The 23,532-nt window shown below is 38.3% G+C and overlaps 1 protein-coding gene across 2 annotated transcripts in view; it reads right to left on the bottom strand.

Moving 5' to 3' along the window:
• fbxl17 (F-box and leucine-rich repeat protein 17) overlaps positions 1–23,532 on the bottom strand; it is a 235,068-nt gene that overhangs the window by 7,751 nt on the left and 203,785 nt on the right. For both annotated transcript variants that reach the window (XM_046871165.1, XM_046871164.1), the window contains one exon: positions 1,374–1,516. In XM_046871165.1, the coding sequence (XP_046727121.1) occupies positions 1,374–1,516 (143 nt within the window). The remainder of the gene's footprint in view (positions 1–1,373; positions 1,517–23,532) is intronic.

Below are 23,532 nucleotides of genomic sequence, written 5' to 3'. Positions count from 1 at the left end.
GCCCTTAAATTTGAATAGCTGCTCTATTTAGTCCTCCTCAGTGTTTAGCAGTAGTTAAGAGTTTTAGAGAGAAATTCCTATAAACATATATACACTGATTGTACAGATGTAGAATTTTTTTTATATAATATATATATTACACTTCATGGAACTGGCTTTATGCACATGGTCACTGTCATGCTCGAAAAGGTTCGGGGCTTTTAGTTCAAGTGAAAAGTGAAATTTCATTCTTTAAAATTGCGTGCCTCCAACCTTGTGGTGACATTTTTGAGAAAAAAAAACATACTTATGACTGGGGGAAAAAAGTCACATGTCTCAATACTTTTATCCATACAATATACAGACACATTATTATTAATATTATGAAAAAAATCAACAACAACAACCCTCCATCAATTTTAGTAATTCTTTTACACAATTCAAAAGGCACTTCAATGTTAAAAATACAAACAGGATTAAAGCCTTTTTGCATTGGCTAATGCAGAGAGGTAATCTACAGAGTAAGTGAATTAGTCATGGGATATAAATCATTCTGAACCTCAACAGAAAAGTTGTGAGTGGAGGAGGACAGATATCTCAGAAGTGCGACCCAAACCAGATAAATTCTCATTTTACCAATATAAGCAATAAAAATTTCATTTCAAGGCACTTTAATTATATCAAATGTATATGGGAAAATGATATTTTATTTTCCAAAAATCTTGTTTTGACAACCCAAGTGAAAAATATCAAGGAAATGATATTGTGTTTCGATCTGGGAAATATAATTCGAAAATTAGGGGAGGGAATCCATGTTCCATTGCTAACCTATTTTTCAGCCGAATATCTAAGTGTCTTGCTGGATAACGGGGATGGCGAAGAGGGAGGAACCGAGCAGGCGAGGGAGAGAGGGAGGGAGAACGAGATAGGGGAGAAAGAAAGTAGGTGAGAGAGAGAGTGAAAGAAAGAAAGGGGGGGGGGGGGGGACACAGTGGGACAGATGGCCGACTGCACAACAGCACAATTGCCTAAAAATCCTTAAATATGTTACCTATGGCACACGAATACCTCTTGTAAAAAAAGCTCCTCTAGCCCACGGTGCGGTTGTGCGAGCTCCTGTCCCAGCATGCTTTGCTGGACATACTTAAGCACAGTGTGAATTTACTTGTTGTGTATGTTTTTCCTGATGTGTGTTGTGATGCTGAGCGCTAACTTTCAAAAAAGTGTGAGTTGTTTGGCCTGCACTGTCGAGCAGTGTGTCAGACTGTGGGCCTGCTGTGTGCTTCTGAAGAGTTGACCAGAAATGTACCGAACCCATAACAGGGTCGATTTCCAAATGAAAGCTGAAGGTCTGCATTTCCACTGCCTGCAAGGCGCTGCGCTAAGTACTTTACCTTATCACACCTCATCAGGCCCAAGTAGCGTAGGGACTTGCTGCTCTTAGCGATCTGCGTGGCTCCTTGGTCTGTGATTTCTTTACACCATCCTGCATCCACGGTCTCTATGGTGCTGCTGTACTGCCCAATGGCTATCAATGCTACAGAGAGAAAGAGAGAGAGAGAAAAAGAGAGAAGGCATAAATGGAACAGGTACAAAACAGATGTGTAGTAGTAGTAAGTCTTCATATATAGATAACTGAAGACCATGATAAACACTTTGCTCTTACAGAAGAAACCACAAGCAATTACTCCTTGTTACTCCAAGACATATTTGCCCCATTCTGTACTCTGGTTTGCTTTAAAGTCTTGATTGTTCAGCAAGGGTCTAAGACCAGAACCTAGAATTCGTTTAACTCAAATCAAAATTCCACTTTCTCTTTATAGTGGTTTATCCCACAATGTTGTTGAACTCTCATCAAAACATACATTCCTGGGCAAAAATGAAAGACCCAAAATGTCAACAAATTCAAGATTCATGATTTTTTTTTATTTATCACAAACATGGTTATATACAGAATACAACTTGCAGTCAATTGTAAACCTAAATGACTATAAATTTAAATAAGAGAAAATATATAATATAAGAATATACAAAATATTACAGGGAAGTACATTAATATAGATTTCTTGTGCACAATAGTAAAATATATGATAATGATTTAAATGTAAAACTCAAACTAACATGTCTGGGTGCACAAACCCCCCCCCCCCACCCACACACTCAACACACACACACACACACACACACACACACACACACACACACACACACACACACACACACACAAAGAACCAGGATTGGTAGAGCAGGATGAGATCTACAGCATTTGTAAAATTAGTAATGCTAAAATTCTTGCTAATTTCCTGACCAATGATTTATTGTTAGGACCATTAAAAGCTTCATATTCTGCCATTTCAAGCTTATTTTTGCCCAGCAGTCTAATGAATAATTTTCTATAACAGTGCGGCTCTAAATGTCATGTCTGCTACAAAGCAAATCACAGGTTTATACTAATGTGCTTGTTCTAATAAATTATTGTTTTTATAGTAACTATTTCACAGGGACTTGTAGAGCAGACTCTCATGTAATTTAAACCCAACAATAAACTAAATTAAAACATGCTTCAGTGCTTAGAGGAAAGCCTGCTTCATTAGGTGCTCCGCTACTGACAATCTTTACAACATAGCGCTTCAGTTTCTCAGTTTTGTTGCGTTATTACACTGAAAAGAGGAAAAAAGAAAACAGTTGCTGAGCAGAGTGTTAAAAGCTGATAAGTGATAAGTCATAACTTGGTTCACAGATATTTTACAACATTAAAAGAAAAAAGGGCAATGTGATGGTCTTTCATTTAAAAAAATTGATAAAAAAATAAAAACTGTTAAAATTACGGAAGAAAAAAAACACTTCTGCTTTTATAGAAATATAATTACATTCAGATCCAATTCACACAAGCATGTGATTGATTAATTTCATGTCAGCACAGCATGCAGTGTGATAATGTGTATTTACCTGTACCTGAATCAATATCAGGGAGACATACACAAAAAATATACACACTCTGCATACTTGAATTTTGTGTTTTAAAAAAACTCAAAGCAAGAAAAATCGTCAGCGCTTCTTACACTTTTCATGTTTTATAGGAAAAAAGTGAAAAAAGGCAAAGAGCTGAAAAGAACTGCATTAATGTGCACCCTTTCACAATGATTCGATTTTTACATGCAATTTTTACAGGGAACTTTTGTCCCCACTGCAAATGTTTAGTTTTGCACATATTTACACTCTTGGAGAAAAAGCATTTTTTTTGAGTAGTAAAAAAATAAAAGTTAAAACAAAACTGTGAAAAATGTTTTGGTTATGTTTTAGTACAGGGCTTTCGGTTCTGTACACATGTAATGCGATCCTTTTTACGTGAGCAACTTAGCTACAATCTGAGTTCCCTCAGGATCCCCATGTTTGTTTGTCTCCACCTTGCACTTTGAGAACATCTATTATTATTATTATTAATATTATTAATATTAATATAATTATTATTATTATTATTAAATTGAACAACATACACAACATTGGTAGAAAGAAAAAAAAATACAAAACTAGAGTAAGCGCAGTGTCACTGTGGCTACTCAATCTGTACCCGGAAGATTTGTTTTGCGCATGCATGAAAATGCTAAATAATCCATAACCAGCCACTAACCAGGAAGTGGCTACAGATTCCTTAGCATTTTATGTCCAGCTTCAAGAATGTCTCTTAAAAGAAACAATTCCACATATAAAGGGAGTGAATAAATGAAGGATGGAAGGAATGAAGACATTTGTTAAAGCCTACTGAAATAAGTAGAACAGTTAAGCAGATCATATCTTTAGAAAATGACAAATTAAATGTAAAACACACACACACACACACACACACACACACACACACACACACACACACACACACAAACTTAGATACACAACTGTATTGCCCAAATGGGGTCTAACAAATGTAAATAATTTATTAAAATGGTTCCATTCATTTAATTTTATTTGACCAATTTAATTTGTGCCAATTGAACTTATTACTCAATTAAATAAATATAATTCAAAAATCTTACATTTATTTGATTTATTCTATTTTATTTTTTATAGGATATTATAAAATATTATTTAATATATTATTTAAAAAAGGAGGCATTTTAATTAAAACATTTTACAAATGTAAACTGTTGATGTTCACAAATGTTATATATATATATATATATATATATATATATATATATATATATATATATATATATATATATAAAATATATAATATTAAGCAAGTGAAATATTAAGCATCAGTATTTGAACAATTTTTCTTTTTTTCCCCAATTATAAAAGAATGCATTTTTCAATTATAAATACAAACTGGTGCTAAAAATGTCACACTTTTTTTTTGCAATAACTGATTAGATACATTTTCCAATTAGTGACTTCATACTTTTGGGATGTTCATTTGAGCAGCTGCTGATGCTACTCAAATATCTACAGACATACACACATACATAGCTGGAGCAACAGAACTCAGAGAGTATGAGCAAGAGCGTGTGTGCGCGCCCGCGTGTGTGTGTGTGTGTGTGTGTGTGTGTGTGTGTGTGTGTGTAATGAGGGTCAACAAGGCTAATTTATTGCAGTGCTCCAAAGCTATGTACAGAGAAGTGGGCCTGAGTGTGGGTTTGAGTGGTGTGTGCTGAGTGAGAGGGGATGTGGAGTCACTACTTCAGGTCTGTGATCTGTGTAAGCAGACACACCTGTGTGTACAGATACTTTGGGGTCCGTGAAAGGGGAAACACATCCATCACTATGACTGTGTGTGTGTGTGTGTGTGTAGGAGAGGTGCATCCACTACAAGGGTCACAGTGAGACCAAAGCTAAAGACAATAACTTTACTTCCTTCTGAGGTTTGGACCACCTCAGACACACACACACACACACACACACACACACACACACACACACACACGATTTGGCAAACATATAATGTAGCCTCTTCTTAACCTTGTTTCAGTAAAGATTGATGGTGTTAAAAAAGAAATAAATAAAAGAGGTTTGCTTTAATAAGATGTGTTGCTGGTCTGAGTGTACGTGTGTGAGTGTGTGTGTGTGTGTGTGTGTGTGTGTGGGTCAGGCAACTTGTCTGCTAAAAGAAAAACCAGAGACGTTTTTATTTGCCCAACCTGATGGGACAAAGATTACATCAGTGCCCTGATTTAGACCAATAGAGAAACTCTAACACCGGAGAACAACAGACTTACACACAGCGGAAAGTCTCCGATTTGTGCTAACCCAATAACCCATTACCACAGACACGACAAAATCACCAAACTCAAATATTTCTAAACAAGGGCCTCTCAGGGGGCTTTCGAACATTTTGCAACCAGGGAACCATGACTATACAATCAATTCCACAAACACAGTCAAAACAGATTCTTTTTTGAATGCTGTCTAATTTGCCAGTCAAATATTAGCCTCATTAAAAAAAAAAAAAAAACCAGACACGAATAGAGAAGAGTGTAAACGAGGGGAGCAAAAAATGAATGTAATTGCCGCAACGTCATGTACCCGGTAGACATTCAAGAAAAAGCATGAAAACAGCTTTTCCTTAGTGAGGGGGGGAAAACCCCCAAAACAAAACATCACAGGATTTGCAGAAACAATTTAGTGCAAATCAATAGGCAGACAGCACACCTTTGTGAAAACAATTGTTTTCCTTAAAAATCCTGCTAGACTCTCATTAACGCCGAGTCACATCACTGAACCCCCTGTGGGGAGAGGATTACCACTGTGATAGCCAACTCGCGCTTTTTCTCAAATTACTGGCGCAAGCACACTAAGGCAAGGTATTGTCAAAACCTTTCATTCCATCTTACATTGTGCTTGAACGAAAACACACACGAATACATTTCTATCTCTCAGACAGAACACTGTAATGACTAATAGCATAAGGGCTTCCCCTCAAGCTCCGTCACTCTCATATCCATCAAACAGAGCAGCATTATCTACTAATATGTTCAATTTATCCGTGTCAGGGAATTTATCCAACTTATTGAACTTGTCATGTTATTTATCCTGCATACGCATTGACTGAGAAAGAGTCAAGACAAAAGAGCTACTGGTCTTAGAAGTGCAAGGAAATAAATAGCTAATGCTCCTCTACTATAGAAGATCATTCGATTTTTGGTGTGATGAATGTGGAGACTTTTTTCTGCTCACAATGATTCTACAAGAAACAGCATTTATTTTATTTTTTATTGTATTTGTATGTGCTGTATATTTATTATTCTGACATTGCATCAACTCCCATTACTGTAGTAGCTATATTTTCTTAGATATCTCTGTGCTCAGTAATTCAATAAAGTTATTTTCTAACAGTATTAACCAATATCCTGAGCAAAACAAACCCCACACTAATAAGTATCGAATTCTGAATTCATATGAGGTATCATAAGCTGCGTAGCCTCCCATAATTCACTTATCAGCATCATGCTTTGCAAGTGTCATTCACAGGTCGGAGCCAGACAGCATATTTTGATACACTCGGCCATTTCAGTGATTTAAAAGTGCGTTAAGTGATAGGAAAGTATACACTGCAGTTAATATGAAATATTTACTCAGCTGAACTAGGTGTTTGATTCATTTTACAATCTACTCATGGCTTTGTTATTTTCTCTCATTTTCCTTCAGTCCGTCAACTCATATTGCACTTGAGAGGTCACATGGGACATTGTCTCCGCTCACCACTCCTGAGGTGGGATCAGGGTAAATAGTGGTGTGCTGTTTAACGTTCCAGTTGCCTGAAAGCAAATGAAGCAGAATAAACCTCAATCAATCCGCATTTAGAAACACATCAAGATCATTTTTATTTGAATTCCATGAACTCATATTTCACAGTATCCTTTGGGTCTGAAGCCAAAAGTTCGGATTGTATGAGATGGTCCTTAATCACACTAATACTATAACAGCACAGAGGGGAGTGTGAGGGGGAAAATAGCACCAGAATCCCATTTCCACTCAAAACAGACTTCATGTTCCTACTTCCTAAATAAACCCCAAATTGCAAAAGCCCCCAAACCCAAATATGACTGTGAGCATGACCTAGAGCAGGTTGGCTGCTATACTGTAGCATCTCATATTCAATGAATTATATTTCCCATAAGTGCTCAATCTGATTGAGATTTTTCATTCTGTGCACCCTGTGGATCATCACCCCCGGACTACAGGCCACTCCCACCAGGATAGAAAAGTTTCTGATAATCCAAATAAACTTCATAGTCGTTGCTGTAACCCTTCACCCTTAGAGGACAAGTGGAACCAAACCATGACAGCAACATGTGTCTGGTTTACCATTTAATTTATCTTTTATCTGTATTCGCTCTTGTGTGTATCAATTCCTGCAGTAAAGTGGAAATACAAAGAAATTGCAATTCTGTGCACTTTCAGGTCTAAATAACTATTTTCTTTGATCGCTGTTTCAAATTCGTTTCTCCGACAGGTATCTGCAACATGCTCTTGTAAAAGGGCCTTCGGCACAAACGATATGAAACGAACAGAAGTGACCGTGGCCCTCGGGCTTTAAAAAGAACGGAAATGTTGCACACTTAAAAATCGAGGTTTATTTTAAACCCCAGAAAATTATACATTTCCTTTCTTGTGTGAGTGTGTCTCAGGTTTCGTTCTCCTGCCAGCATACTGTTATGCGAGGCTCTGTGTCCTTTTGATATGCCAAAGTGTATAGGTGTGTGTGTGTGTGTGTCTGCACTCATCCCGTTCAGCCTTCAAACAGATTAGTGTTCCTGCCTTTGATGCACTCTTTATGAGGGAGGAATGCAGTTATTATTATTATTATTTTTTTGGAGCAGGAATCTGCTTCCCATCTTTTCTCCACGGCTGCTTTTATTCTGAACACACACACACTGCTTGTTTTCGCCGGCTCCTCCCCCAAACCCAAGCAGCTTGCACTGGTTTACATGGCCACGGTGCATTGCAAAAAGGAGCGAATGCGAATATATTGTTTTGGAACTTCCTGATTATGGGCAGACAGAGGATTCGTCTGCATGCATGCTGAGGCCTCAAGGGCACAAGCAGATGTTTAGCCCACACTGTGCACATACAATATGGGCAAGTAACCGGATTCCGATTCCCCGTTAGTTGTAGAGAGTTTCAGATAATTATTATTATTATTTTCAGTATTTAAGATTTACAATTCCGCTTCTCTGCATTTTCCCTTTTCACAATTTGTGGTTGTTACAGTGGAATTTGTGGTTTCACGTGTTTGCAGGGGCACTGATGTTTCGCTGATGTTGGTGTTTATGCCACACTTGGATAGTGCTGTGCGTTTCTGTGCCGTATCAAAAGAAAAAATATTTCACAAACAAGTAAACATTTTACAACCAAAGTTTAAACAGATGTGCAAGAGCACTGTGTGATGTGTTTTCTTGTAGAAACACTGCACACTGGTTTGATTTATGTCTCTTATTTCTCTTTCCTCATTCCCCGATCTACTGTCCATGACATCCTGAGTACTGATAAAAGCCACATTTCCTCTCCTGCAAATCCAATAATGGCAGGGCGGAGGAAGCACAGTTAGGCGTCTTCTACACCAACAATATACATCACACACATGAGAAAAACGGCCGCACACCATGAGAGACGCTATGACTACGTTAAAGCAAAACCAACATGCCTCCAGCTATCTGTGCACAGTCTCTGTTTCCACCAACAAGCAGCCTCGCTCACGCTCGTCACCACACAAGATGGAAATTGCGTCTCTTGATGGCTAATGATTTCCTGTTGGGAAAATAAAGGAAGTGATGTGCAAGGCGAGGTAACGAGAACAAATGGAGGCAAAAATCCTGTTGTGTGAAAGGAGGAAATAAGATGAGGATGCATTTAGTTCTGCTTCATGATTTTGTGTGTGTGTGTAAAATTCCTAGGGCTATTAACATATAATACTTACTGAATAGTAATTATATACTTCAACAGCAGCACATAGGCAGATTATTGTTAAACATATCTGCGTTTGATTATAAGAACTGCTTCAGATCTAAAATCTGATTGGCTTAGATGCATTTAAATCCTTGACATACACACACCTGTGCATATATATCTTATTATATTCGTCTATCAGATCATATCATATCTCATATCATATAATTATGTATTAACAAAGCAGGTTGAAACTATTATATGACACTACAGACTTTGTTCTGTATATATGCAATATGCCATAATGCAATAGTCTGAGCTGGTTGTGTTGCTTTACAACACAGGTTTACTAATAAAACACATACACAGTGCAGCAGAATAAAGGTTCACGAAAAATAATAATGAACATAAATGATTTATTAAACGCTGGATTTTATAAGCAGACACTGGATTTTATTTTCTAGTGGCAGAAAAGTTGCCCATTGCTTGAATACCATTTATAGACTACTAAAAAATAAAGCGTTTTTCACCATTTAAAAGTGCTAATTTATACACCAACAAAATTCATGTTACCTGAGAACTCCAAATAAAAACAAACTAAATAATGTTTGCACATTCCTGGATTCATGAATAAATAAAGAATCGCCGTGGTGGTGTTAATCTATTTCAATCGAATGCAAATACACAGACTCCTAACATGTAGAGATAATTATTACCCTCGAACATCTCATACTGATTCAATTAGTACTCTATTATATGTTTTTCTCATCCTTCAGTACATTAGAATTTTTTTTACTTTTTTTGTTACAAGTAAAAAAACAGTGATTTTTTTTGTAAGTTTGTTTTTTACTCTTAAAAAGAATAAGGTCAAGTAATGTTCAAGGATGCAGGCGGTTTAAAACTCTGCTGTATGTATTTGAACAGAACGATGATGCCCATATTGAAGGGGATTGTTAATAAAAAAAAAAAAAAAAAGAGTATTTGAAGAGTAACTGCCTCTCAGCCCCGATGCCCTGCACAATTTTCATTGCATAGGGGTCAATAACTCTGAACGCCACGCCCGTTCTCCTTGAATGACTCTAGTGAATTCACATTACTCCTAATATAATAAGATTGCTCCTTGACTAATGTTTTCAATTTTGTCCTCAATGAGGAGAAAAGTGCTCACGTGGACCATAAAGTGCTGCGTTTCTTTTAAAACGTTGAAGCTGATGCATAGCGGTCCAACAAGCTGCAGAGGAGGTGATATTTACCAGAGGAAGCGGCCTGTCAAGGACAATCCCAAAAGCCTAGCTGCTTTATTTGTGTTTTGCACACAAGCTTTCGCCTGCTCCGAGTGTGATCCAAACCAAGACAAGCTTCTTTCTTAGAGTTGAAGTCATCAACCACACACATAGGATCAGAGCAGGAAAAAAAAAACAACAAAAAAAAACACACCCAGGGTCAAGAGTTTGAATATGATTAGATCGGTTGAGAATGCTCCTCTAAGTATGCGTGTCATGGAATCACTGATGTTTTGAGGGACGCTGAAAGATAAAACCTGCTAATAGTTACAGGGAGAACAGCGACAGAGAAAAGAATGAATGAATTGCATCTGATGGGGATTATTACACTGTATTTCACTCGCAAAAAATCCAAATCCCACAAACACGAGGGCCAACGCTGGAAATGGAAATGATCAATGAGAAACCCCAGCAACACCACTTGTTTTCCCTCATGAGAGCCGAGGTTACCTGAGGTGAAGAGCCCGGCTCGAACAAACTTAATTAAAACCATGTAAGGGAAGAGCAAAAGGAGCAAAATGTGCCTTCATATTGGGAGTGCTCTGGTAGAGTGTGCTGGGAGAGGAAATTCACTGAGACATGGTCAATACAGGAAATAAATTAGCCTGAGGGGTGGGCAGAGGGCACTGGCTTTCTTTTGGTGCGGCTGGAGTCTGATTTAAAATGGACTAGTGGCTGATTTCAGAGCTTTACAGACTGATAAGCCCGATATTCACCCCTCACTGAGCGGTGAAACGGAATTGTGGCTCTTTTGAAGTGTTTTACAACCCAGGAGTGAGAGGAAAACACATCAGCTTCTCATGAGGCTTTGGGAAACCTTATAATGAAGTCTGAGGGTGATAACCCAAGGCAGCAGGGTGATATGCTCAATACTGTCGGAAATCAAGGCCGACTGAGATGCAACCCACGCGCATACGTGCGCGTGCACACACACACACACACACACACACACACACACACACACACACACACACACACACACACACACACACCACTGCAGGATTAGGCAAAACGGGGAAATATATTGAGATAAGGTCCCTCACTGTGTGTGTGTCTCTGAGTATGTTTGTGAATAATTCTGTGCATGTGTGTGTGTGTGTGTGTGTGTGTGTGTGTGTGTGTGTGTGTGTGTGTGGTTGGAAGAGCCAGAGGCCAACCCATCAGTACTGTTGTGCTTCTCTTATCTTATCCTGAGAGTCATAAAAACAAACACACACCCAAAAGAAAAAATAAACTTCAAAAGCACAGGAGGAGCACAAGGCTGACAAATTTGAATCTAAACTGCGCACACTTCAGAGGCCGTGAGGAGAACTTGTACCGCTTCGTCTTTCTCTCCGTCTCACACACATGCAAAGGCCCATGGGAGACTGTATGGCACATACAGCAAGCACAACACAACAGCGATAAAACATACACAAACACAAAACATATCACTGATGCAGCCCTCCAAAGCTGCCCATGTATAATAAATGCTTCTGCCGCTGAAAAGCTGCTGATTTACAGCAAAAATAATATTGACTGAACAATCCTGACAAAGTAAAACGTACAAAAGCCTTGCTGTGCTAAATGCCTGTATGTACTTAAGCAGATCGGCCTTACAAGGGGGAAAAGCCTGTTAGGAAATTACGCATTTTGATCCCAGACACAGCTGCGAGCTCAAACAGTAACATGCAGGTAATCTGCATTTCAATCCAAGCAAAGCAACCACAATAATAATACAACACCAACACTGTAGAGCTTTCGAAAACGGATACAACAACACTATGTAGATCCCTTTGTATTATGAAAGAAAACACATATGCCATCTACCCTACACCGTAGCCTGGATTGCACTAATGCACCTAAGAAAACATTTTAAATCCAACAGTAATACTGGTATCAGGAACGTGCAGCAAATTTACTGCTTCTCTCTGTCTGTTTTTTTTTTTTTTTTTTTTGCACCAGCGTCCATATATTAGGAAGTCTTGCTCGTGTCCCGCTGCAGTCGTAAAAGCATGGCCTGGTCCTTGACCTAGTCACTACTCCGAAACTGCAGTGGCGGAACTAATAGTGCACTCATGTCCACTCTCCCAAGCCATAAAAACTTCACAGCACATGTGGCCTCCTATCTAATTACAGAGCCTGTTTTGGGATGCCATTTAAATAGAGCAGGTTAACATCCAGCCACCTCCAGTTTCCATTTCTCCAGAGAGGAATCCCAAAGCAATCCCATGATAGACTGACAGACAGACAGACAGACACCCAGAATTTAAAACATGGCAACAAGGCTAATCTTTATTAAGGGAACATAAGGATTAAGGATTTACAGAGTTGAATCGTGTGTGTGTGTGTGTGTGTGTGTGTGTGTGTGTTTTTTTTGGGTCTTGGGGGGCTGGACAATGACAACACCAGGTAGACGTAAAAAGATACCGCATAGCATTTTAAAGCCACGATGTACACAATATCTTTCGAAGAAATAAAGGAAAATATATAAAACCATTTAAGATCAATAAACAAAAAATTTTTTTTTAAAAGTTACATATATAACTAAGGAAAGGCGTCACTGCAGACAGGATTTGCAAATTAAATTGTACAAAAAGTACAGCGCAACAACGAAAAACAGACATTACCGAATGTAAGGAATTAAAATAGAACAGAACACACCTTTACAAGATCTCCCAAATAGCATTTACAGCATGATCATAACAGACTGTACATTAACCAATTGGGAGAAAACCGGTAGTTTTGTGTGAAATCAGACATTGAGCGCCCCAATATAACCAAAATGGCAACAACTCTGCAAACATTCGACTGCACGAATCAGGCTCCTCCTATTGAAGCATCGAATCGTCCACCATTCAGGGTCAACCCTAATAAATATACACAATTCAGCCATAACATTACAACCACTGACACGTGACGTGAATAACAGTGATTACTTCGTTATTATGTCACCTGTAAAGGAATATATTAGGGAAATATAGTGAGGAATATATTAGGCAGCATGTGAACAGTTGATGTGTTGGAAACAGGAAAAATGGGCAAATTGTGATGGGAAGATTACTTTAGAAAGGCTAAATTGTGATGGCAAGTTGACTGGGTTGACAGAGCACCTCCAAGACAAGTTAGTACATACCAAACTTGTTCCAAGGAACGTCAAGTGGTTGACCTATTGACAGGGTCATGGGCTCCCAAGACTCACTGATGCATGTGGGGAGCGGAGGCTCGTTCATCTTATTTGATGCCAAAAAGCTACTGTATCACAAATGAGTTAAAAGGTTAACGCTGGCTGTGATAGAAATGTGTCAGAAGAGAGTGCAAGGTAACACTACACAGCATCACTACACAAAATGAACTGCTTTCTACAGTGAAGTACTACTAACTCTAGCTGCAGCTTACTGAAGCGTTTTGACCAGTCAGTAAATCAAACTCTACATCGAAACCTCAAAAATCCCTCTATACATCCACCTGCATGCATTTAGGTCATTTCACATCAGGATCCAGTAAAAAAAAAAAAAAAAAAAACCTCTCAACAGGGGAAAGTAAACGGATTACGGCTCTGCCCACTGAGCTGACACGAGCATGTGCACTCTCCCAGAAACCCAGATGCCGTGTCACAGCACACGAGTGGAAAGTTGCCATTAAAGGATGGCTCGGATCCTAAACACACTCATGATAAGTCGAAATCCCAAAGCAGGCACAGTTATGCATGCTTTACGAGTTATCTAACAAATATATCATCTTCTGTACATCTTCCAAGCTTTAAACCTGGAAAATATCCCCCGGGAACTCAGCACCGTTACTACCTCATTCAGCAGCACCCTTTCGTGTCAATTAACACTTTTTAATAGAATGATAATGTGTTGAACAAGCCAGACAGCATAACAGTGGACAGTGGATAAAGGATGCCTCAGATCCTAAACATCCGACCCAAACTCACAACACAAAGCACTCGTCTGGCCACCGGTGCATATTTTTAAGCTCGTTCCTACACTCCAAAAGCGAGAGTACAGGCGTCACAGTGGGAGCAATGCCTCACACAAAAAGCCGAAGTAAAGCTCTGACCTCCACACTCTAATTGTGCTTCATTCATCATCCACCTCATGTAGAACGACTTCAATGGGGCACAGGGGTCGTATCTTCCAGCTGTTGGGGTCTTTCTCCAAAGCACAGATCTGGAAGCCCCACGCATCAGGGGGTGTATTTAACTTCAGGCCTCAGCCAGTTTACCCAACCTTGACACTCAGTGCTACTTAAGCCGAGACCGAGTGATGGGCATTCATAGCTCATGCTGGGCAGAGGAGAAAAAGGGCCACTGGAAGCATGTTGTTAAACTGATTATGTGAATGACAATGGATGCACAGAAATAATAGCACTGGGATAAAAGGGCACAAATGAAAAGTAACCTAGACATGTGGGGGTTGGGGGGAGTTCTAGTTTTTTAAGGACAACCCATTTCAGAGGAATTTTCTTTTCTACACAATCTCGGAGTATGTTTTTGTTATTGGTCTCTCATTCGTACGAATTGAGAAGCGGACACAGCTTAAACAAACGCCACTGGATGTTCCCGCGGAGCTTCACAGACTTTCGGGACTGTTGTGTTTGAGCCTTCTGGGAACCAAAACACAAGAGCGAAAACAGATAACAGCAAGAAAGGGGAGAGGGAGGCCTTCGACGGAAAACAGTTCAGCGTTCTCGGCTGGAATTCTCACCTGCGGACGGCAGCCTTCGCTCGAGAACTTTTAAGAGCCAGAAAGTCGATGCATGAAAGCGCTATAAAAACAGTGATAATGGCAGAAACAACAAGAGATCTGGTAAAGCTGTCAGCGTGGCAACTGTGGCTTTCCATCGCAGCAGCGCCGAACAATAAAGCCCGAGGTTAATGACACAGAGGTTTCCGGGGAACAAAGAACGCTTGAGAGCAGAGGAAAGCAAAAAAGCAAAAAAAATACTAAAAGAACCGCACAGACACTCACTGTAATCATATCGCAACTAATTAGTAATCAAATTGTACAGGGTCGATGATTTCTACTAAGCGCTCAGTGGAAAAACAGCACTGTCCAGATACAACTTTGTCCAACACATGGCTAAAATCCAGAATACTAATAGAGTTCGTAAAAAACCTCGTCTAATTAGAGATTCATAAAGTAGTCATTAGGATATTAAAAATCAAATCAGTAATCTGCACCGTGTACTACTGTCAATAATATCATTACTCCTGAGTAAAATCCCAAATATCGGAAATCTCTTTCACAGTACTTGTTCAGATCTTTCAGCTTATTATTATAAATTATTATTCGGATTCAAGATTTTCTCTGTAATTTTATTTCGCTGGTTTGTTCTTACTGATAACTTCTTAAATATTCACTACTTGGTCTTTTTTGTATTTTTTTGTAGTTTTGTGTCACTGTTGTCTATATACACTATATGGACCAGAGTCTGACAAAAATGTGTAAACATCCCATTCCACTAACCTCCATACTTTTGGAAAGATATTCCACTTGATTTTGGGGTGTGGGTGGGGAGATTTGTGCTCATTCAGCCACACGTGTTTTAGTAAAATCAGGTACTAATGGAGGTGAGGTGAGGAGGCCTGGGATGCAGTCAGTGTGCACGTTCATCCTAAAGGTGTTCAGTAGTGTTGAGGTCAGAGCTCTATAGTAGGCCACTCAAGATCTTCCACTGCAGCCATGTAAACCATATCTTCATGGAGAAACCATATCTTCAGATGTTATTTTATATATATATATATATATATATATATATATATATATATATATATATATATATATATATATATATATATATATATATATATATATATATATATATATATATATATATATATATATATATATATATATATATATATATATATAAATTAGATTATAACATGAAGTTAAGAACTTCTGTTGGCTTGTGATGGCACAATACCTTATTAAACCTCTGACAAGATTTTCTTTTAATCTGTCACTTTTTCTTTAATCTATTAAAGAAAACACAGGTAAATAAGCATTGACTGCAATTGAAACAAATCCCAAAAAGAAAGGACCCAATAAAAGCTCTTGCCATGAGCCAGCATTTTGTTTATGGGAGACGTCATGGACTATAAAACATTACAGAAGGAAATACTTCTGAGCTCTTATTTAAACAAAACATTTCACATGCTGTACGTGCCTATGGCGGATCTGTGCTGAGTCACTGTATAAATGGAAAAAAACAAAAAAAACAAAAAACCTTAAGACTAATGGGTTATTTATCCGCACTGCTGAGAACATGTGACAGCTGCAGCTAATGGAAATGTCTGCAAATTGGCAGAAAATTGACCAAACCTGGGACTTAACTTCAAACTGTCAACACATCAACTTCCCATTAATTATGAGACGACAAAATCACTTGCGAGGTTCCTCTTACTTCTCTGATAAATTAAGACGGATGTTTTTCTAAGAGATCAATAGCTGGGGATAAATCAACTGCCATTTCTGTAAACATCTGTTTATAAAGCGCATTTTCTTTTTTCCTAAAGCTTACTTAAACGGATGGATTATAATGCTCGGCCCTGACATTTTGACTGCCGAGCCGAAATTGATACGTTCATTTAAAATGCTAAATGACACTTTAAAAGCTGCATGTTCGAGTCCAGGTCTGTAAGTAAAACAGTAGACGCTTCTGCGGGGAAGTTAACTGAGCCCGAGAATCGACTTTTATTTTCCTACACATGCAACAACGCATGCAACTTATCCAGCAGCTTACCCAAGGCCGAGCCTCGGGGTGTAGAAAAAAAATGCTTCTTCCCACACACACTAAGTCCGTCTGGGCCCAGCGGTACGTGAGTGAGGGCCTCAGACCTGGAGGATTGGATTACACCACACAGGGGTTTATCAAGTCTCAAGATCTGAAATTCACTTGTGAAAACAAACAGAAAATTTGTAACAGTCTGAGAAAGGACACGCAGGGTTTCCGGGTATTGAAAGGTGGGCTAGAATTAACCAGTCAGGAGTTGTTCTGTATCGTTCCACAGTTTGCAATGCTTTACTGGTAGTAATGAGATTACAGGAAGGAAACTCTGTACTGCACTTACTATACTTACTGAAACCATCTGAAAAGATTCGGAACAGATCTCTAAGATCCTGGAAATCACAAACATGTAGGGCTAAAACACCCTTTACTAACTGCAATACCTTACAAATTATACAAAATATCATTATTACAAAATGATATATTTTTTTGTAATTATACCATTATCACAAAAAGCTATTTATAAATTAGAAAAATACATCCAAATTTATACCACTTCGGTTATAATTACTATTTGTGTGATACTTCTACAACTTCTACTACTAAAAATAATAACCATAATAATCATTTTATGAAAAATAATAATTATAATGCGACTACTAAAAATAATAACAATAAAAATAATAATAAATTACTATATTATTAAGAAATATAATAATAATAAAAATATATATATTTTTTTAATTAGCAACAAAAAGTAGTAAAGTAGTTGTAGTGGTAAAATTCAAATTATACACAATTATTCACAATTTGTGTCAAATATGTAACAGTTAGGAAACTACCTTTCTACTTTTTTTTATTAGAGACATTCCCATCAAAATATCTCATCATTTACTACACCCAGAGATAAAATTCTAAACTATTATTTGTCATCCTTAAAAATATATACTTTTATTAAACGCGTCTAAATCTCCAATAGCTATGCCTGTTGCACATAAAAAATGCGTAAAAAAAAAAAAAATTACATATATATATATATATATATATATATATATATATATATATATATATATATATATATATATATATATATATATATATATATAATTTTTTATTTATTTTTATTTATTTATTTATTTATTAGTGCTCTAACACAAGAACCTGCACAACTCAGGAAATCTCAGGGTATAAAATAAACATTATCAGTGACAAGAGTTTCTCGTCACACAACAAATTCGACTAAATACAGGATATTTAAGCCTAAACCCGGCTGCCTCTACCAGGAGGTTAAGAGTTGGACTGTCATTGGTCCTTTATACAAAATAATCGCCTACCATTCATTTAAATTAAACAAAAATGGTGATAGGAACAGAAAAGTGATTTTTACCATTTAGATTTAAACTCTACTGAGAAGCAGTGCTTTCAAGTGAAGACTGTCAGATTATAAAGAAGCTTAAAATGTTTTACAGAGAAAACTGCCCAAGATTCTCTACAAGTGTCGATCGGGATATCACAGAAAGAGGATCAGTGCTGCTATTCTCTGCCCTCATATTTCCACGAATATTCAATGCACAGATTAATTATAGGTGGTAAAGAAAATTCGATTACTAGACAATTATAGTGTTGCAAAGTGCTTTCATACCATATCATTATTTTCCTCTTTAGTTTATAATAATGGGTGTCAATAATCTTGTAATTGATAGTATTTACTGGCTTTGTTCTAAATCAATGTTCATAAATAATCTGTTAAATATCCGAGACTCGCATGTCAAATTTTGCTAATAGTAAGATGAAATGATGATCCTCCCCTCAGCGTGAACAGGAAAAGAAAAGCCAGCTATTATTACCCAGACACCGAAACAAGACGTAAAAGCAAGAATGTGTTAAAACAGGAGGAAGAAACACACACTGTGATCAGCAGGCTGCGTCTGCTGCTGGAAACACTCGCCGTAGCCTGCGGTGTCGTGCAGGATCAGGAGGGCAAGAAGTCAAAAGGTCACGCTGCTGTCTTGTTTGAAGACACGCCCGAGTGAACGCACACAGATGTGCCTTTGCTCCTCGTCTCCTTACAGATCCCCAACAAGTCCTGTCTTATTAGACAAAAATAAATCTTCTGCAATGTGGTCTTGCATTTTTTTTCTCCCCCACTTGCACATCCACTTCGTCCCTGCTCTTATCTTGCGTTTTTAGCGAGCTCCGATTCGGAGCATGTAAACTTCCTCGTGCTTTGTGAAACTCGGTCTCTAGGCGAGCGGATGTGTACTCGGCTTAGTGGCTGACCTCTCTGGCCCAGGTCATCGACTCTCACTGCTTCGCTTCTCCTCACCTCAGGGGTGGTGGCTATGCTCTGCTACACCGGCATAAAACTCCAAAGAAAGGAAAAAAAGCCAGCAAGGAAGAAAGAAAGGCTGAACCAAAACTCCGGGGGGAAAATGCTTTAAAAGGAAATAGAAGTGGTATGACAGAAATAGTCCTCTCATTGCTATTCATGCAGTCTGGTGAGAAGAATAATATCAGACGAGATATTCTTTTAAAGAATGTACATAGAAAAATATAAGAACTTTTTTTTCCTAAATTTTTTTGTAAAGTGATGGGTGATTTGATCTCAGGCTATTAGCTGTTGAAGGGAAGGGAACAGAGAAGGGAATAAGAGAAACAGAGAGAGAAACAGAGAAGGAAAAAAAGAAAGAGAGCGAGAGAGAAAAGGAGAAAGAAAAGGGGGCAAGAAACCATTATCCCTCTCACTCTGTCTGAGCTATTAATGGCTAAGAGATTTACATATGGACATTTCTGCAGGAACAGTAGAGTTTAAGGTTTGTCTAAAGTCTCAAATTAGCTTATCACACTCTGACTCGTCTTCATTCTGAGAGCACAATATGAATCCATGTACATTTGGGAAACCGCCATTACAGTTCAGCGGTATAGGGCACAAACGAGGATGGTGGAGAACGAAAAGGGTCATTTAAATGTCACTATGATTTGCTCAATCCACTTTATCACTCTGCTATTCTAAAAATTGTGCGGCTTAAAGTGCAGACATCAAACTTCAGCCATTCCCAGTAGTGAGGGAAACTGTGCATGGCTGAGGCTGTGCTCCAGTTTTTAGCTGCTCAGTCCTGAGTACTCAAAAAAAATAAAGTAAAAATATTACTAACACAAAATTTCATGCTGCCATGGTGCTACACTGAAGTGTAACACCTTAAGTACATTTAATACATATATTTTTCAGAAACATACCTTTATATATATATACTACATTCTCAAATCTTGAAGATGACACTATTATGTCCATGTTTCAAAATGAAAGTTTCCAGATACAAACCCTGGCCCAAGTGTCAATCACAGGTATATTCTAGTGGAAAAGTCTGAAGAATAAAAGCTCTCAGCAGCAGCAAATCATGGCGTGCAACAAGGCTCCCCCATTTAAACACTATTATTTTGGAGTCCAATCTGAATCACTAATGTCACAAAGGAAAAAGTTCAGAACCGGATCAGGACTCCTGGGAAAAAACGGTGCCAAAACCTGTCTTTGTCATGCAGCCTGCCTCCCTGTGAAAATCGGACTTGAAAATTTTTTTCTTGTAATAATAGGAGCGCGACATCGAGGGAGCCTCTTGGACAGGCTCTGTGTGAGAATCAGGTACAGCGGATAAACGATCACAGGGATTAAAAGCAGCATGAATGGAGGCCAGCAAAGCAGGGCCAAGCCTTGAAAGGAACCTACAGGAAATTATAATGAGCTTTTAACCCACATTACACGGCCGGGTTTGAAAGTCAGCGTCGCTCTGAGGGCAAAAAAAAGTGTGTAAAAAAAAAAATGGGCTTGCTTCTTCTAATGGAACTTTTCGAATGGAATATGGCAAAAAAAAAGAAAAAAAAGAAAGGTGAAAAATAAATAATATATAAAAACACTAATATTAGCACATAAATCAGTTGAAGTAACTGATGCTTCAGATTAGCTACTAGATTGTACTGACATGCAAGTCGTATCTATTTATCATGTCTAAATCTCAAGTGGAAGTAATCAGAGGAGGATCTTAGCTGTGATTTGGTACATTTTGAAAAAATGTCTCTCTCTGTCTCTCTGTCGAACGTTTGCGTGAGTGGACCAGAAGCCAGCGAAAGTGTGTGTCCCCAGTACACGCTGTCCGTAATAAACCCTGCTCGCAGCATGTACGGCAGATCCCGGCGAACTGATCCTCATCAATGCCTCATCAATGATACGATCTGCCTTCCAGATAGAGGACAACATGACGCATTAGTATTCATGATTTCTTGTAACTGCACATCTTTTTCTCATTTTGCTCCAACCTTTTCTTCTTCTTCTTCTATCAGCTTGAGGCTGTTATTGGGTTACCAAATCGCTCTCAATCCCCCCTTTTTAAAATTTTTGTCTTTTTTTTAAAGCATCTACCGACTGAGACGTAAAAACTTACTTACTGCATGTAACGAAACCTGCGTTTGGGTTACATTTCAATGGAAATACCCGACCGAATGGGATATTCTGATAATTTATGCGCATGGAGATTCGCTCCAACCGCATGCGCAAACGCGGATGGATTGAGAAGAGGGAGGAAAAAAAACATATTTGGAGTATGAATCAGTTGTTGAAAGGATAAATGATCATTTCAGAGAATACTAAAGTGATGTCAGGTCGCTACGATGCAATAAAATAAGGAGACTGTCTTCTGGTAAACTTATCAGTGCAATATATGCGATATATGGAAGAGATAAATATAGGTATAGAGGGAGAAATTGCAGGACGGAGACAGAGGGGCTGACTGGGTGGGTTGGGGGGAATTTATTATTGGAGTATTCTGTAAGCCAGAAGGTTAATGACTGGATAATATATAGTTCAGCATGGAAGCTGTGAGGTTGCACTGAGGTTGGACCGGGAGAACCAAATTAATTATTCTCCTCGAGCTGAGAGATAAACAGGTTCACTAAGCATTTAGCTGGGTAATGGCAATTAAATACAGACTTCATTTCATTCTATTAGGATAAAACAAATGAAGCAATTTCGAAAGTAAAAGCTACATGTTGCCGTCTGTTTGGTGGCAAAGAAGGATGCGTTCATTTTTGTAACTATGGAATTTCTCTGCGCGAAATGATAAACGAATCCCTATCAACATCCCAAAGCTAATCTACGAGACCCAAGGCATCTGAAACAATTTACTACACACACAAAAACAAATACTAATAATGATAAAGACTAATGAAGTCAAACTGGAAAAAAAAAAAGAAAAAAAAAAGAGGTGCACACAACAAAGCACACACAGTCTAATGTAAAGAGCGGAAAGAGGAAAAAAAATAAAGCTTCCAGCCCTTTGACCTATGATTTATGTCCTCAATGGCGATGTCAATTCATTAATGCATAAACCATCCCAAATAAAACAAACATTTGCGCATTAATCAGAACCAGAAGACATCTGTGCAGATGGAGAGCAGCGGCACTCAGTCAGGCAGCACTAAAAGCTCTGGAGGAAGCAGCCATTGATTTACAAAGGCCATTTTGAAGTACGCTCGGTTATTGCCCTGCGATACAATGCTGCTGCACCTCTTCCATAAATTTAAAACTCATTACATTAATGGAGTCCAATTTGGTGACCAGCAGCAAAGATGGATCCCAAGTGCACTGAAGAGCACCTGACATGACGCAACAGTGTTTCTGTCCATGTCTGTACGGTACATAGGGAAAAGGGGTTTTAGCGTTTTTAAATTTGTTTTTTATTTTCCCTGAGATGTACCAAATCAGTATTTTTTTAATGTATTTATTTATTTAGATCGGAACATTTAGCCTGGTGGAGTCAAGGTGAATTTGCTGAATAATGAGTGATCTGAAGCATCGATTAGATGTCTATCATTTTGCCTCTTCAGTGAGCAGTTTGTGTCTAAATGGTGAGCGCAAGCACATTAACCCGTTTCTCTTCCACTGAACAACTGTCCGTTCACACACTCATTACAGGATTTTATTGGAGTCAGTATTTCTAGATTCAACTGACACACTCCTCACACAGGCCCATATTACACAAGCACATAAATATCGCTAGCTTTATTTATTTATTTTATTCTTAAATTAGACTCCCTTCCTTTTTACTGTTTCGAACAACTAAATAAAATCCATTCGGGGGTAAAAACATCACACTGGATGTCTGTTTTCAACACAAAACAGCACACACATCCCAAGAGTGGAGTAGAGAACCAGGGAGAGGGAGGTAGAGAGCAAGTCTGCCCCCTTGTGAGGGACACACTAGCTGCCATGTCTCTCCCTGGTCTTATGTTTGGGCTTTCATCACTTTATTTTAAGTAAAACACTCACTGTTAGACTATATGTCACACCACACACAACACTGGAGGTTAATATTGAACAGCGATCATTTCACCTATTGCTAGCTGAGGAACTGCGAGTAAAATATAAGATCTTGGGAGTTCTCCTGTGAACATCAATGATCCATTAGAAATGTCCAAAAAGAATTTCTGAAGCTGGGACTGGAAATCACTGGGGTTTAAAAGAATAATGAATGACTTTGCAACAGCGGGACAATAATGATTCAATGTGTCCATCTGATTAAAAACGATATACAGAAACAAAAGTTCCCAACATTTAAATACACAGCATGTAATAAAAAAAACGGAACCTGAGACACACTGAGACATCGGGGAAATGATT

This window comes from Silurus meridionalis, chromosome 17 (genome assembly GCF_014805685.1).
Source record: "Silurus meridionalis isolate SWU-2019-XX chromosome 17, ASM1480568v1, whole genome shotgun sequence".
In the NCBI taxonomy this organism is placed as follows: domain Eukaryota; kingdom Metazoa; phylum Chordata; class Actinopteri; order Siluriformes; family Siluridae; genus Silurus; species Silurus meridionalis.
The sequence above is the reverse complement of the archived record's forward strand: the minus strand, read 5'-3'. Positions and strand labels throughout refer to the sequence as shown.